General features: G+C 53.7%; 1 protein-coding gene and 2 pseudogenes across 1 annotated transcript; 1 reads left to right on the top strand and 2 right to left on the bottom strand.

Moving 5' to 3' along the window:
- LOC147797375 (large subunit ribosomal RNA) overlaps positions 1–1,308 on the bottom strand; it is a 2,766-nt pseudogene extending 1,458 nt beyond the window's left edge.
- Positions 1,309–2,050: 742 nt separating this feature from the next.
- On the bottom strand, positions 2,051–3,203 carry LOC147797374 (small subunit ribosomal RNA; annotated as a pseudogene).
- An 8,850-nt stretch (positions 3,204–12,053) lies between these two features.
- LOC110986904 (methyltransferase-like protein 27) lies at positions 12,054–15,961 on the top strand. The gene is made up of 5 exons (XM_022249195.2): positions 12,054–12,209; positions 13,121–13,243; positions 13,675–13,810; positions 14,840–14,935; positions 15,180–15,961. Exons 1-5 carry the CDS (start codon positions 12,081–12,083, stop codon positions 15,368–15,370), a joined length of 675 nt encoding a protein of 224 aa, XP_022104887.1. The 5' UTR covers positions 12,054–12,080; the 3' UTR covers positions 15,371–15,961.
- The last annotated feature ends 9 nt before the right edge of the window (positions 15,962–15,970 follow it).

The following is a 15,970-nucleotide window of genomic DNA, read 5'->3' as shown; positions in this document are numbered from 1 at the left end:
GGGGCCCGCGGGCGCCGCACGCCGCGACCCGCCAGCCGTGCGCGACCGCCGGCTGCGCCCCTATGACGGGGCAGGCGGCGGAGGGGACGGAGGGGGCCCGCACGCGGACGGCCCCGCAGTCGGAGGGGGGGGGCGCCGCCGCCAGGACACGGCGCGCCCTGCCGCTTTACCGGATGCAATTGCTCTCTCTCTCCCTTTCCCGGGCGCCAGCTATCCTGAGGGAAAATTCGGAGGGAACCAGCTACTAGACGGTTCGATTAGTCTTTTGCCCCTGTACCCAATCATGGGGGGGGGAGTTGGGGCGCTTGTGCGCCGGCTGCCGCGCGGCCGGATCCCGCCTTGGCCGGGCCCTGGCTGGCCTTCACTCTCGTTGCGCCTCGAGGCTTCGCCTGGCGGCCCCCCGACTCGTAGGCCCTATAGAATCCTTGGTCCATGTTTCAAGACAGGTCGGCAGGGCAAGCAACAATCGCCCGCGGACCCGGGGCACCTCGGCGCGGCCGACACCGGCCCGGCCGGGGACCGGGAGACCCAGCCAGGCGGCCGCCGCGAGGAGGCGACGACACGCAGGCGGGTGCGGCCAGTCGTCCCTTCTTCGGCCGGGCGGCCGGTGCGACCACGGCAGGTTTCTAGGCTCTTCAACCGCCCCCCCTGTCGGGGGACCAGGGTGGCCGGACGAACCCAACCAGTCGGTCTATGCCGGCCCGGATGCCCAGCCGGTCACGGGCGCCGCGCCCAGGAGAAGTGCACTTGGCCGGGCGCGGAGGCCCTCCTGCGCCCTGCCCCCCTGCTAGGGGGTTGCAGAGGTGCTGGGCCGCGGCAGGCACCGCGCTGGCCGCGCTGAATCTTCTGGGCCCGATCTGCGCGGCCCTCCTGTTTGCTTGTCGACGGCTTTACGTACTCCTGAACTCTCTCGTCAGAGTGCTTTTCAACTTTCCCTCACGGTACTTGTGCTCTATCGGTCTAGTGCCGGTATTTAGTCTTGGATGGAGTTTACCACCCTCCTTTGGGCTGCGCCACAAAACAACCCGACTCCCAGAAGCCCTGGTCGCCGGCCGGACGGCGTCTGCAGGGGCCTGATACCCGCCACGGGACGGAGGGGGCCTCGATCAGAAGGACCTCGGCGCCGCTGCGACCGCCGGACCGGACTTCCCTACGCCACAGTTCCCGTTGGCCCGCCGGGGGCCCGGGATTCGGCGCTGTGCTCTTCCGGCTTCGCTCGCCGCTACTGGGGGAATCCTGCTTGGTTTTTTTCCCTCCCCTTAGTGATATGCTTAAATCCAGCGGGTCCTCTCGCCCGACCTGAATTCGATGGGTTCGCGATAGGCCTTGGCCTCTCTCTCTCTCTCTCGCCTCTCGGGGGCCCGGCCGGCGCCTCGGCTGCTGCCAGGAAAGGGGCCCACCTCCGCGGCCCGTCAGCGCGGGCTCTCTTCTCTCTCACTCTCTCTCTCTCTCTCTCGGCGCTGGGCGCCCGCTCCCTCTCCGGCGGTCCACTCGGAAATCTGCCACGGGGCTGGCGGCACTCGGTCCCCGCTGGCGGGGCCAGGCCTCCTTTTTTTCTCTCTCGGTACTCCCATTGCTGCCGCTTGCAGCCAGTGTCCTCGCGGGGGCCTCGGGCCCCCCGGCTGCCTGCCGGCGCTCTCGCGCCGCGGCCCCTCCCGGCCGTGGCAATTGCCCAGCTCAATGCAACCCTCAGGCGGACGAGGTCCGGGCCGCGGGGGGCCCGGGCCGCCATATCTCTTATTGGAATCCGAAAAAAAAAACCACCGGCAGGAGCCGGCCGAGCGGGGACCTGTCGCTTCTCACGCGGTGGCTCCCTTCCCCAAGGGGGGCCGCTCCGACCGCGTCTCACCGATCCCCCGGTCCATTCGAGGCCGAGCCTCGGCGTTCTGGGGCCCCAGCGAGCGCCAGGAGTCCCGCGCCCACTCGGCTCGGGCTACAGTGCACCCTGGCGTGGGCCACTCCCGCCTACACCCGGAAGACAGCACGGTGGCCGGCCCTCACCGCCTCAGCTGTCGGAAGGGGGCCGGTCGGGCACGCTCTCTCTGCTCGGTAATGATCCTTCCGCAGGTTCACCTACGGAAACCTTGTTACGACTTTTACTTCCTCTAAATGATCAAGTTCGATCGTCTTCGGGCGCAAAAGCGAGGCGCCGGGGGCCCCGCCGCGGCCTGTCCGAGGATCTTACTAAACCATTCAATCGGTAGTAGCGACAGGCGGTGTGTACAAAGGGCAGGGACGTAATCAACGCGAGCTGATGACTCACGCTTACTGGGAATTCCTCGTTTGAGGGAGACAATTGCAACTCCCTATCCCAAGCACGAATGAGGTTCAACAGATTGCCAAGACCTTCCAGCCAAGGGCGACTACCCGCTGATAATTTCAGTGTAGCGTGCGTGCGGCCCCGAACATCTAAGGGCATCACAGACCTGTTATGGCCCAATATTGCGTGGCTGAACGTCACTTGTTCCTCTAAGAAGTCAGCCTCCGGCGCTGCTGCCGGCGCGACTATTCAGCAAGCCAGAGTCTCGTTCGTTATCGGAATTAACCAGACAAATCGCTCCACCAACTAAGAAGGGTCATGCCCCACCACCCACACAATCAAGAAAGAGCTCTGATTCTGTCAATCCTCACTGTGTCCGGGCCGGGTGAGTTTCCCCGTGTTGAGTCAAATTAAGCCGCAAGCTCCACTCCTGGTGGTGCCCTTCCGTCAATTCCTGTAAGTTTCAGCTTTGCAACCATACTTCCCCCGGAACCCAAAGACTTTGGTTTCCCGCCGACTGCCCGCTGCGTCATTGGAGTAACGCCGGCGGATTGCCAGTCGGCATCGTTTATGGTCACTACCTCACCGTGTCGGGATTGGGTAATTTGCGCGCCTGCTGCCTTCCTTGGATGTGGCAGACATTCGAAGGATCCGTCGCCGGTGCGAGGACTGTGCGATCGGCCAGGTTATCCAGAGTTCACCAACGGAGCCGGGACGGGCCCGGGTTGGTCTTGTTCCTAATAAGAGCACGCCTACCGCAAGGTCGGCGCTTGCTGGCATGTTTTAGCTCTAGAAATACCGCAGTTATCCGTGTAGGGGGATGCGCTCGAACCATAACTGATTTAATGAGCCATCGGCAGTTTCGCTTGGTAAAGCTTTTACTTAGACATGCATGGCTTAATCTTTGAGACAATCTTTGACTACTGGCAGGATCAACCAGGTAGCCCCTCGGGGCCGGGGCCCGCCAACTCGGGCCCTCAAGACTGCTCGGCAGCGCCGCGGCTGCCGGGCCGCGGTGCTGGAGTCCTGCGCCTCTCTGCTCTCGCTCACCTCCCGGCCTCCACTCCCTCCGGCCTGCCGACGGTCCCTCGCCCTCTCCGGCCCGGGCAGCACTTCCTCTCCTTCCCCGGGCGCGCGGGCGGCCGCTGGAATACCGCCCGCCGGCCCGTTGCGCCGGCTTCCTCTCGCCTCGATCCAGGAGGGGGCATCCGGATCAGGCAGGAAGCCAAGAGGCTGGCCAAGCTGAGCTCCCTCCGTCTGGGAGGTCCCCTGCCTGCCGCCGGGGCTGCGGCTCGGAGCGACCGTGGGGCGCCGCCTGCCGCCTGCTCGGCGGGCGGCGGGGTCGCGCGTGGCTCCGTCCGGGGGGCCCGCTGCCGGCTCTCCGGGCCCGGGACGCCTCCGCACGACGTCAGTGCGCCTTGGGCGGCTGGGACCCGGCGAAGCTCTAATACGGCCCGCCCAGGGCGGGCCAGTCCCTCTGGAAGCTGCCGGGCCAACCCAGACGTCCCAGATATTGCTGCTCGGGGCAGGGGAGAGCCCGCCGCTCTCCGAGGGGCCCTGCTCCCCTCTCCCTCTATCTACCGCTCGCTCTTCCGCAGCGGGCCGGGCTGCTGCTCCAGCCCCTCCTGAAGGCTTACAGCCACGCACCACCGCTCTTCCGGCCCGGGGTCCGGCCGAACTGCGCCCACGGGAACGGCCTTTCCGACACCTCTAGGCAAGGCCGGGCGGGCCAGCCGACGCTCTTCTTGGCATGAAGGGTCGACCGGCCGCGCTGAAAATGCCGTTGACGGAGCGCCCGGAGGGCCTCCTGGCGGGACGGCAAGCCGCCACTTTCGTCGAGCCGCTCCGGAGCGGGCTTGTCAGACCCCAAGGGAAGTCGCTCCCGAGGCTTGGGCTCGACCGTGTAGGAATAGCCGTTTTGTATGGACAATATATGGCTGTACTGATTTCTGGCAGCTGGAGCTGAGCTCGAGACCACCCTTCCCCCTATAAATAGGCAAACCAGGGAGTGGGGGTTAAGGTCCAAAATGCTCTCATTGAAATACGCACGTTTTGGGCCCAATCTGTCCCGGCGCAAAGCCCTCTCAGAGACCTTGGGTGGGCCAGCGAGCCGATGGACGGCTGGCTGTAGGCGCCCGGCCCGCTTTCCGCGGGCAACCCCGGACATCCGAACTTCTCGGACCAGGGTTTCCGAGGAAGGTGATTCACCGCACTGCACCACCCTCCCCACCGGCATGGAGCCGTTTTTGCCCGGGGAAGCATTTCGGAAATGCACGGCTTTAGGGGGACGGCGTGCGGCTGCAGTGGGTTTTTCTTTCCCCAGGACGGCAATTTGCCGCGCCACACCAACAGTCCCCGCCGCTCCGGAGCCAGGCTTGTCCAGACCCCAGGGGAATCGCTCCAGAGCCCTGGGCTCCACTGTGTGGGAATGGCCGTACCGTATGGACAATATAAGGCTGTACTGATTACGAGAGACGCTCTCGAGAGCCGGGGTGCCTCGACGACGCGTTCGCAGGTGGGGACGAGTCAGTTTTTGCGCCCGAGTCGGGTCGAAACCGGAGATCCGACCTTTGACGGACCACGAAGTCCGAGCAAGAAATCTTTAGCGGGCGCCCACACAACGTCGCCCGTCCGGCACCCACGGCGGGACGGGCGCCGCCCGCTGCAAGACTCTGTCCCCAGGCCGGAGGCCCCGTCCCTCCCCGCACGAGGCCCGTCGCACGACGGCATTGGGACCGACTTGGCAACTCGCCACCCCGGCGCTATTCCCCCAGAGCCCTCCTACGGGGTGTACTGCCAACCCTGGATTTCAAGTCTGTTCTGGGCGGCCCCCTCAGACTCCCGTCCCAGCAGCTCATCCCGGGCCGCTGGGCGCGCGGGGGTTCTATCCACCGTCAGTCCCGGTGGGCCCTCCTCCGGCTGCGCCGGCTCCTCCCCCGCCGCCGGCCGGGACCACCTCCGGCCCTCCGTGCGACAGGGCCCTCCCACCGCTGGTCCTTCGGGTCCACTCCCCCCCCCCCGAGGGCCGCCGGGCGAGCGCCAGTTCACTCCGCCGTCAGTCCCGGCGGGCCCTCCTCCGGCTCCGCCCGCTCCTTCTCCGCCGCCGGTCCTCCCCGGTCTCCTCCTCCGGGTCCAGCCCGCCCGAAGGCCGCAAGCCGACTGGCCCGTCACAAACCGGCCTGCCGCCCCAACCCGCCGCCCCGACTTCGCTGCCGCCACACAAGTGGCGTCGCCACTCTCCCGGCAGCCGCCTCCTGCCGCCGCCGCCCGTCCTCCGACCCGGCCCCCCCCCCCAGGATCGGCCCGTCTGCGGCGCGGGCAAATCCCTTAAATCGAAAGGTTTGGTTTCGGCAGATCGCAGCGAGGCGGCTGCTCTACTGGGCACGACACCCTGATCCATACCCAAGTCGTCTGCAAGTTATATGGCGTCCCTCTCGAGACGGCGGTTTGGCTTCCGCCGGAGCTCCTGGCCCCCAAGTCGAGAGCGGGTGGGCGTTGACGCGGGCCGCCCTCGGACAGGACGCCAGCGGCGTTGCGGCGCACCGGGAGAGATTTCGACTTAGAGGCGTTCAGCCGTAATATCTCGGGTGGTAGCCTCGCACCACCGGCCTCTCAACCGAGCGCCTGTGCCAGGGGTCCGAATCTGCGGTTCCTCTCGTACTGTAGGGTACGAGAGGAACCCCCAGCTAGGGGGGTGCAGGGCCACGGCGGGCACCGCAACGGCCCCGCTGACTCTCCTGGGCCTGATCTGCGCGGCCCTCCTGTTTGCTCTTCGACGGCTAGGGGCATGACAGCCGCCACGGGACGGAGGGGGCCTCCATCAGAAGGACCTGGGCGCGGCCGCGACCGCAGGACCGGACTTCCCTACACCACAGTTCCCGCGGGCCCGCTGGGGGCCGGGGATTCGGCGCTGGGCTCTTCCCGCTTTGTTCGCCGCTACTGGGGGAATCCTGGTTAGTTTCTTTTCCTCCGCTTATTGATATGCTTAAATCCAGTGGGTCCTTTCTTCCGACCTGAGGTCGATGGGTTCGCAATAGGCCCTGACCTCCCTCTCTCTCTCGCCCCCCGGGGGCCCGCCCGGCGCCTCAGCGGCTGCCAGGAACGGGGGCCCCCTCCGCGGCCCGTCCGCGCGGGCTCTCTTCTCTCTCTCTCTCTCGGCGCTGGGCGCCCGCTCCCTCTCCGGCGGTCCACTCGGAGATCTGTCACGGGGCCGGCGGCACTTGGTCCCCGCTGGCGGGGCCGGGCCTCCCCTTTTTCTCTCTTGGCCTGCCCTGCCTGCCTGCCTGGCCTCCTTCCGGTGCGCTCCCTCGAGGCCTCCTGTGTCTTTCTTGATCGACCCGGGGGGACGACCGGTGCTCGTGGGTGGGGCAGATACACAGCGCCGACCTGCCACACCACGGCAGACTCCCCCGAGGAGTGACCCAGCCCTCCGCGCGGAGACCGCGCCCGGCCGGTGTCCCTTCGCCTGCCCGCAGATTTCCCATATCATCCTCGCCGGAGAGCGGGGGACCCGCGCCGCAACTTCCCGGTTTTTTGGCACCCCCCTTGTTGTTGCCAGCAGCCAGTGTTCTCGCGGGGGACTCAGGCCCCGCGGCTGCCGGCCAGCGCTCTCGCGCCGCGGCGATTGCCTAGCTCAATGCGACCCTCAGGCAGACGATGCCAGGGCTGCCGTGTTTTTCCCCCAAGATGGCAATTCACCGCGCCGCAGCACCTACCCCATCGCCCTACAGTTGTGTTCGCCCGGGGAACCGCTCCGGAGCTTGGCGCTCGATCGTGTCTGAAATCCATGGCTTTAATGTTTGGCTGCAGCAGTTTTCAGAAGATAACAATTCACCGCGCCGCACCGACCGTCCCGCCGCTCCGGAGCTGGGTTTGCCCGAGGAACCGCTCCCGAGCTTTGGGCTCAATCGTTTTGGAAATGCTCGGCTTTACACGGAGAATGTATGGCTGCAGCGGTTTTCCCAGGACGGCAATTCACCGCGCAGCGTTTGAATAACGCACGTTTCGGGCCCAACAGACCCCGACGAGAGACGCTCTTGCCAGCTAGGGTGCCTCACCGACGCGTTCACGGGTGGGGCCGAGTCGGGTTTTGCGCCCGAGTCGAAGCGAGACCGCAGATGCGCCCTTTCGCGGACAACGGAGTCTGAGGAAGAAATCTTCAGCGGGCGCCCACGTAACGCTTCCCGTATGGCACCCGCGGCGTTACCGACGCCGCCCGCTGCGAGATGCCGTCCCGCCGCTCCGGAGCTGGCTTCGCCCGAGGAACCGCTCTCGAGCTTTTGGTTCGATCGTGTCGGAAATGCACGGCTTTACGCGGACGATGTGTGGCTGCCCCGGTCTCTGGCAGCTGGAGATGAGCTGGAGACCACCCTCCCCCTTATAAACAGGCAAACCAGGGAGTGGGGGTTAAGGTCTAAAATGCTCTCATTGAAATATGCACGTTTGGGGCCCAACAGGTCCCGGGGCAAAGCCCTCTCAGAGTCCTGGGTGGAGCCGCCAAGCCCGCCTGGCCGCAGGGAACCCCGGACATCCGAACCTCTCGGACCCAGTTTTCCGCAAATGGGGATTCACCGCAACGCACCGCGGGTCCCACGGGTCAACGAACCTGCCGCGTGGCTGGCAGGTGTCTCCTTCGCCGCACCGTCGGAGGGATTTCTCAGGCCGGTCCGGGGCCGGGACCGCGGGGCCTTGCGGCGTACCTCACGCCGCCAGCGGCAGGCTGGGGACCCAGGAAATCGTATTCGGGCGGGTCAAATTTCGGCCATGCTGACCGAGACAACCTCCCCCTATAAATAAGCAAACCAGGGAGTGGGGTAAAGGTCCAAAATGCTCTCATTGAAATACGCACGGAGTTTAGGGCCCAACGTACCCCGACGAGAGACGCTCTTGCGAGCTAAGGTGCCTCACCGACGTGTTCATGGGTGGGGCCGAGTTGGTTTTTGCGCCCTAGTCGAAGCGTAACTGGAGATGCGCCCTTTCGCGTTTAACGAAGTCTGAGGAAGAAATCTTCATCATTTATGTCATTTCACATACGTCAGTCTGTGTACAAGCCAGTGTTAAGTCAAGGTTTTGATTGTCAAGGCCGGCAGTTGAATAAAAAGGTACATTTTAGACAAATTATACACGAGTTTTAAAGAAAAAGGAAGATATACGCTAACTTTGTGTTGTGTGTGTACAATCACAACTGTTTTTGCAGGAGTTCATCGTAACTCCAAAGACGGCGTTTCATCATGCAGTTTTCATGCACAGCACCTAGGGAAATACGGAATGGCCAATACTTGCATTTGATATTCTCGTAAGTTTTGAGAAATGGCAGGTACATTTTGGTGGTGTTCTATTTGAGTTCGAGAAGAGTCATATTCTTGACCAAGTAACTTGGGTGACTTTTTTCCCTTGTCCCTTTTTGTCACTCGAATATACTGATATACAATTTAGGGCCAGTGAGGCTCTAGATATAAATGACAACATGAAGTTTCGGTCTTGCCAAAATTAAATGTGACGTGGGTTACGTGGAGATAAAAACAAAACTGAATGGAGTGCGCCGTGATACAGAGGCTGGATACAGCTTTTTGGACGTGATTAGTTTAAAACCCAAATCCAATGATTCGACTTCCAGTGGATTCTCTGTCATTCTCTGTTGTTGAAATTCAAAGAACTATAGGGATTGTTTGTTTGTTTTGCCTTTGTTTGACCAGTTTTGTGCTTGTATTCGGGGGAGCAGATCTGTTGGCGTGACGCAAGAATATTAATCCAATACAAGTGGGACAGGCATGTCTTTTGTGAGGATTTCTGTTTGAAAATATCAAGTGATTCTGCAGTTGAAAGCAAGCAAAATTGTACTAAATGTTTTTCCATCAGTGGAATAAGGAGGCAAATGTTGCCAGACTGTGCAGCCCCTTGATCTGTTTCTCTTGCACCGTCAATAATAAAAATTCACTATACAGATACGTCGCTGTTTTTTCGATTGAGATCACTAGGCAGAAATGGATCCAAACACGGTTGAAATCGGTTTTATTATCGAACATTTAAGAAAATGAATAAAAAAGTGATCTGTGTATTCAACCCAGAAAAAATTGCCTTGAGATCGAGAGTTTTGCGCTTGCAAATTAAAAAAAAAATAGGTGAGGGAAAAATTTAAAAGTTATGTGGTGTTGACCAAGCATTCAGGCGCACGGACTCCTGAAATTCGCAAGGAATCGCAGTTACCGGCTTCCATATAGGACTCTTCTGGGATCTCGGGGTTCCCGGCCCACCACACTTCCTCCCTGCCCATCCATTTAACTCTAAAAAGAGTTCGAGCGACCATGCAAGGGAGGAAACGAGACAAGCCCCTAAGCCCTGGCCGCCGAGTCGGCCATACGTCTGTACTAAGGCGCTCACCTGGACTTCGCGGACAGTCCCAGCAGAAGAGCTTATCCCGTGGGCTAAGGTACTGTTGGTATTTGGCGGGGGTTAATTAGAGTCTCTTATAGCTACTGACTGACAGCAAGCTTTGGGAAAATAAAAAGTCACCAGTGGGATTCGAACCCACCGTCTGACGATCTGATAACCACGAGCTTAACCATTTGGCAATTTCAGAGAATTGCTTCGGGTTGTTCATATTTACGTAGATAACTAAACCATTAATAACCACGTTATACCGCACTTAAATTTTGCTCTGCAAAAACAGGGCGATCAAAACGCTACTATAGTGCATCATGTAGCAAAAATGCACAATTTGCCTACACACAAATCTTACTGGCAGCTCTTCCTTGATAAATTTAAATTAATGCGTGCGCATCAATATGCTAAAGTCCCCAGACTGCACGTCCGTCCGGACACGTCTCAACTTTTAAAAGGTTGCACTACACCAAAATGCGCGCCCATAGGGGTGCTCTGCCCAATTCAAGGAGAATTCTTCGCCAAACTGAGGCGCTGCAACGGTACCCCTAGAGTTTATTTGAAAAAGAGGAGATTGTGTGGCCGAAGAAATTGTGGGATGGTGGAAGAATGGCCCAGAATGAACTCTCCCCATTCAAGGGCTCCCATCCCAGGGCCAAGCACAGCAAAATGCTACTGACAAATTGTTCCAAGAGACTGAAAAGGTGGAGGGATGTCATTTGAAAAATGGTTGCTGATGACAGACTTGGGAGCGTTCACTTTTTGGGGGTGAGTTTGTTTTTGGTGGATAATTAGAAATTTCATTAGTTAAGTAACCTACTTAAAATTGAAAATCAATAGAAAGCTGAATGACCCAAGAGCACTCTGCTTTTTTAATGTTTTGTTTTGTTCTTGGTTTTTTTGCAAGTTGCCGGGGGGGAGGCTTAAGAGGCCCGAGGGACTTTGGTTGCCTGCACCGGGGCTGCAAACGTGGTCGATTTTACCTTGTCTTCAAATGGGCTTCCTTTAGTTCAGTGCACGCATAGACAGCAGTGAAAAATCAGAGCGAAATAGGCGGGGCCGCCTGCTGACTCTCGGAGGACGTTTGTTTCCGTTTTATCATCGGAAATTCAAGATTATGGCCAGTAGATCACTTTTCGTTTCAATTTTATGGGCTTAACCCACGATTTGTTTTTAGTTGCCTTTCCAAAATGTCCAAAATAGTAAAACTGTTCGCCCAGCTCTGATTGTCTTTCCAAATAGGCCCGCAATTTCGGCCTCTTTTTGAAAGAAATAACCCGAACTGAAAACTACCAGTCCAAAATTTGGGATTTATAAAATTGTTTTTGTGATCCCTCCTGATTATAGCATGTTTTATTGTATACAATGCAAACATTTTTCATTAACTAATATAAAGATAACAGAAAACATATCAAAATAATTAAATTAAATCTAACACTAGAGTCAACTTGTTATTAAATTGCTCTCGTGGTTGTGAAAACGGGGTTTCCACAGAAAACTACATTTCTTGGAAAACTACATTACATGACTTTTCCAGGATTTTTTAGTAATAAGAAGCTTAAAAATGCATGACCAAGAGTATGTAGGAAACCCTAAAGCATTTATCTGAACAATCTTCACCTGGAAATGAAATGTTTTCAAGGTTTACTGCAGTTCCATCTTGCGGGAAAAGATCCTTTTGAAGGGATCCACTGTTAGAATAATGCCTTTGTGTCCATCACTTGTTTCAACCTGGTCGCCTAGCTGACACTCTCTCAAAAACTGTATTGCTACTGAGCTGCCTCTTTTGGCGAGTCCTTTGGAGCTAATTAACATTTATTATTTTTTTTAGTCCAAATTCCACGACTACTTATCATATCCTACCCCCGTACATGCTGAAAAACCTGGTTTACTCCTTTTACAGCCTGGGCCTCCGCTAACCAGCCTGAGAAAAAATGCAAAAAAATCCAGTCGGCCTTGCCTAGTAGAGCCAGCCTCCACGCTATTCCCTGGCATAGAACTGTGTGCTAAGTGGTCCCTTGTGCACAATCTAATGGGTTGATTTGAAGGGGCCCCCTCCGCTTTTTCACTGGAAATTCAAGATTATGGCCAGGAGATGACTTTTCGTTTCAATTCCATGGGGGTTAGCCACCAAAAAAAATTATTCGCCTTGGAAGGAAGATACCCAAATAGCAGTAAAACTAGGAGCCCATTTCTGGATGTAGCCGCCCGTTTTTATCCAAAATAGGCTCGAATTTGGGACTTTTTGTGAAAGGAATACCCGAACTGGAAACTGTCAGTCCCAAATTAGGGATTTATAGAAATATTTCTATGATCCCTCCTGATTATGGTCTGTCTTATTGTAAAAATCCCGTGGGATCACAAAATATTAATGAGCTTGCGCGCAGAAATACAACTATTTGGTGGAATGCACCCCCATGAACTTTGAACTTGAAGGAAAATGGCGGCCAACGGCGACGGACGAAACGCTGCGGAGATTTTTTATGGTTATCGGAAGGACGCCTACAGCCACACGTCTGCTGAATCTGTGCCCAGCTTTTATAACACATGGGCACAAAGATATAATCAGGTAGATCTAGAGAAATATTAGGTTGTGAATTAGTGTATGTTACTCGTGATAGATCTGATCTGAAGTGGTCACACGACATTTTGTCAGGACAGAGAGAGATGTTGCATCGTAAGCCACTTGCAATTGGGAAACGCTGGAATTAGTTGGTAAACCATGGTTAAACTGAAACTGGGAATGTCAGTTTTGTTGATGTAGTTTTTAAAATCCGTTTTCATGTTCAGGGACGTATTTATAGGGAGGCTTTAATACCAGATAGTTTTGCAGTTATTTGTGGCTGTTTTCGTTTCTGGATTGAATTCCCAATGATTACAGATCCAGGGTCTGTGAGAAGGTAAATTTGGTTTTCAGTCAAACAACATGATATAGTAGACTGGTTCTCAGCCTATTTACAGGTCACAAATTATTGTTGTTCGATGAAAAAAGTGACTGAACAATCTTTCTGTTTAACTTAGCTGTATTGTCATGTGTATTCTTGTAGTCCAGCAACAATAAGTTTTTTTCATAGGCCTAGTTCTTTTATCCCCATCAGTATCACCGATAGGCCTAATATGATAAAATCATCCACAAAATTTGTCATGAATACTGATAAAATGTTTCAGATGGACTTTGATGTTCTGTTGTCTTATGATATTGGTTTTGAATTACTTTGAAGTGTTGCATTACTCGACTACAACGCAGGTTTCTTATTTTTCTCCTGAAATAAAACAGTTTGTATGTGATGTTTTCATATTAAAGACTCCAGGACTTTAAAAACAAAACAGTTCACAAAAAGGCAGAATTGACTACTGGAGAAGTATTTTGAGCGGTAGGTTTTGATGAGCAGAAATGGATCCATCATTGGCTGTTTCAGCCTGTAACCAACATAACTCTTGTAGAAGTGTTAAATTTCGACGCTTTTCTGTCTGTTGCAGGTTAATTTAGGCGGAGGGTATAAAGCTGCCGTTGAATTGGCAACTGTAGTATCTGAGGTAATCGGTGACAAATCCTCGAGGATTCTTGATGCTGCCTCAGGAACAGGTCTGGTTGGAGAAGAGGTAAAAGGTGTTCATGTATATCACCGCATTGCCAAAGTCCGATGTAGAAAGGCAGGCAAGTGTGGTTGAAAGGGACTTTGTGCTAATCACTGCATTCAGTATTAAAAATTCAATGCTGTTGAGAATAAAGCTTCCATGGAATGACCTTTGACCCTTCATTTTAGGCACGTGCTATAATATGGCTCGTTCTGCTGTACTGCAAATACTTCTTTACCGTACTGTACATCAGGGAAGAGTGTAGGCCCATGAGAAATTGAAGGTTCTTTTACAAACATGCAACCCAAACATGATGAATGATGAGCATGCAACTGAGATGAGTATACATGTACATATGGACATTAAGCATAACATCATGGATTTGTGGAAACCCAAAAGTAAAAAAATTGCTTTTGTAGCGATGAATATAATTTTATTATTCTCCGTTCCTACAGTTGAATAAACGCGGCTTTACTTGCATTGACGCATTAGATGCTTCCCAGGATTCCCTTGACAAGAGCAAGGAACACCAGTCTTACAGCGAGTATATATGCGACACGCTAGACGAGCACCAGACGAAAATTCCAGAGAGTAATGGCTGTACCCATTTGATATTGAACAATCTTTACATTCATCTTCTTGATCCACAGTCGGATCACTTGTCAAAATTTAATTCCAGCCTAATTCGGCAACCAGAACTAGAAGCCAGAATTAGTTTATAGTATTACAGATAAAGTTCATTATACACTTCTTTCATTATGCTGCATGGAGAGCACCCTGCAATGTGGCAGTAAAATTGTGTCGAATTATTTCATAATACAGACGTTTTACGATAGTGCACTACCAAGAGTTTGCAGTGGCCAATCACAGTGCGCGAAATGAGTCGACCCTTTCCAGCAGGGTGCATTCCACCAAATGGTTGTATTTCTGCGTGCGAGCTCATTAATATTTTGTGATCCCACGGGGTTTTTACAATAAGACATGGCATAAACAGGAGGCATCATAGAAATATTTCTATAAATTCTGATTTTGGGACTGATAGTTTCCAGTTCGGGGTATTTCTTTCACTAAAAAGCCCCCAAATGCGGGCCTGTTTTGGAAAGAGGCGGACGGTTACATTCAGAAATGAGCGCTTAGTTTTACTGCTGTTTCGGGGGTATCTTCCTTGAAAGGCCAATAAAAAAGATTTCCGTGGCTAACCCCCATGAAATGAGAACGGAAAGTGATCTTCTGGCCATAATCTTGAATTTTCTGTAAAAACAAAACGGAGGCCAACCTCTTCACGAGAGTCAACAGGCGGCGCTATTTCGGTCCGATTTTGCACCGTTCTCTATGGGCGCGTATTTGGGGTAGTGCAACCTCCAAACGCACATCCGGAAGTGTCAACCATTTAAATGCACATTGTGCACAGTGCACAGTGGCTACTGCGTTGCAAACTCTTGGCGGCGCACTATTAGGAATCGCCTGCATTGACCAAATTTAGTGAGACTGGGAAAAGTCATTAACATCTGGTGTTATGTTGAAATGTGTTTTGTTTTTGTTTTTTATTTTTTTATTTAACTTTTTTTTTTGGTCGTGAGCTTCCCCTAAAATGAGGGGACTTTTCTTCTCTCTCTCCAGGTCACTACAGTGCGGTGGTGATGGCTGGCGCTTTTGGTATACCGGGTCACGTGGATGAAACATGTTTTCTGGAACTCATTCGTATCACAAAGCCCGGTAAAACCTTCTTGTTGCCGGTGATATATCTTTGCCAATGAAAATGTCGAACATTGGAAGTTGTGTGTTTGCTTCAGTGTTCCCTGAATATTTATGTTGGGCATAGGCCTACTGTCAAAATGCTGAATTTAACGTTTATGTCATACACTTATGAAACACTCATCTAATTTAAGTAGATTTGGCACTGCACTTTATCAAGCAGTGTTTAAATTCATTTGATCATTGTTCTTTTTAACCGGACCAGGTGGGTACATAATGTTTACAGTGAGCGACAAAGTATTCGAGCAAGTGGAGAGGAAGATGAAAGCCGCCATTAGTGCCCATAGCCAGCAGGGACGATGGGAGATTGTGGAATATCGCAAGATCCAGTATTATTTGAATGAGACGTTAGATGAGAAGGCCCAGGTGCCAGTTCTTAGGGTCTTACCAAAGTAAAATCAAGACGGTTAAGGTGTTAATAAGGGTAATTATACCAGACGTTTATAAAGATATTTCATTTGGGACTTGACCGCGCATAGACATTACTCGTTTGCCAACTTTGAGTACCATTATGTATTGCTTGGCGTGTATGCACGATTATGCCCCCTCGATCGCGATTAACAAAATTTGTACAGTTTTCCTCATGTGCTGTATTCAAGTAGGTTATATCATTAAATGTTCTTCCGGCAGTGTCGTTTGCCAACACGTAAAATATTGGCATGAACCACGAGTGTATCGACCGCCTAAAGTTTGCCAACGCATAAGTCTGTTGATTCGATTCCAGTATTGTTAGGCATATAATTATATGTGCTCAATTACAGGGAAGAAGTTTTATTGAACGTGTACAGATTGTTAGAATGTAGTCGTTGTGCACCCATTGAAGATAACTAATGGTGGAAACTGTATTTTTGCAAGGGGCATTCCACTGCAACAGTATGAAACTGAAATAATTTTCACGGGTGAAATATTAGAAGTGAACAAACATTATTGTTCGGTAAAGTATTATGCTACAGACATTAAATAACATCAAGCATCGTCATACATGAATTTTTTTTT

The sequence above is a fragment of the Acanthaster planci genome, linkage group LG11 (assembly GCF_054643075.1).
Source record: "Acanthaster planci isolate LZ-2023a linkage group LG11, COTS_SCS, whole genome shotgun sequence".
NCBI classification, from domain to species: Eukaryota; Metazoa; Echinodermata; class Asteroidea; order Valvatida; family Acanthasteridae; genus Acanthaster; species Acanthaster planci.
This window is presented reverse-complemented; position numbering and strand designations above follow the sequence as displayed.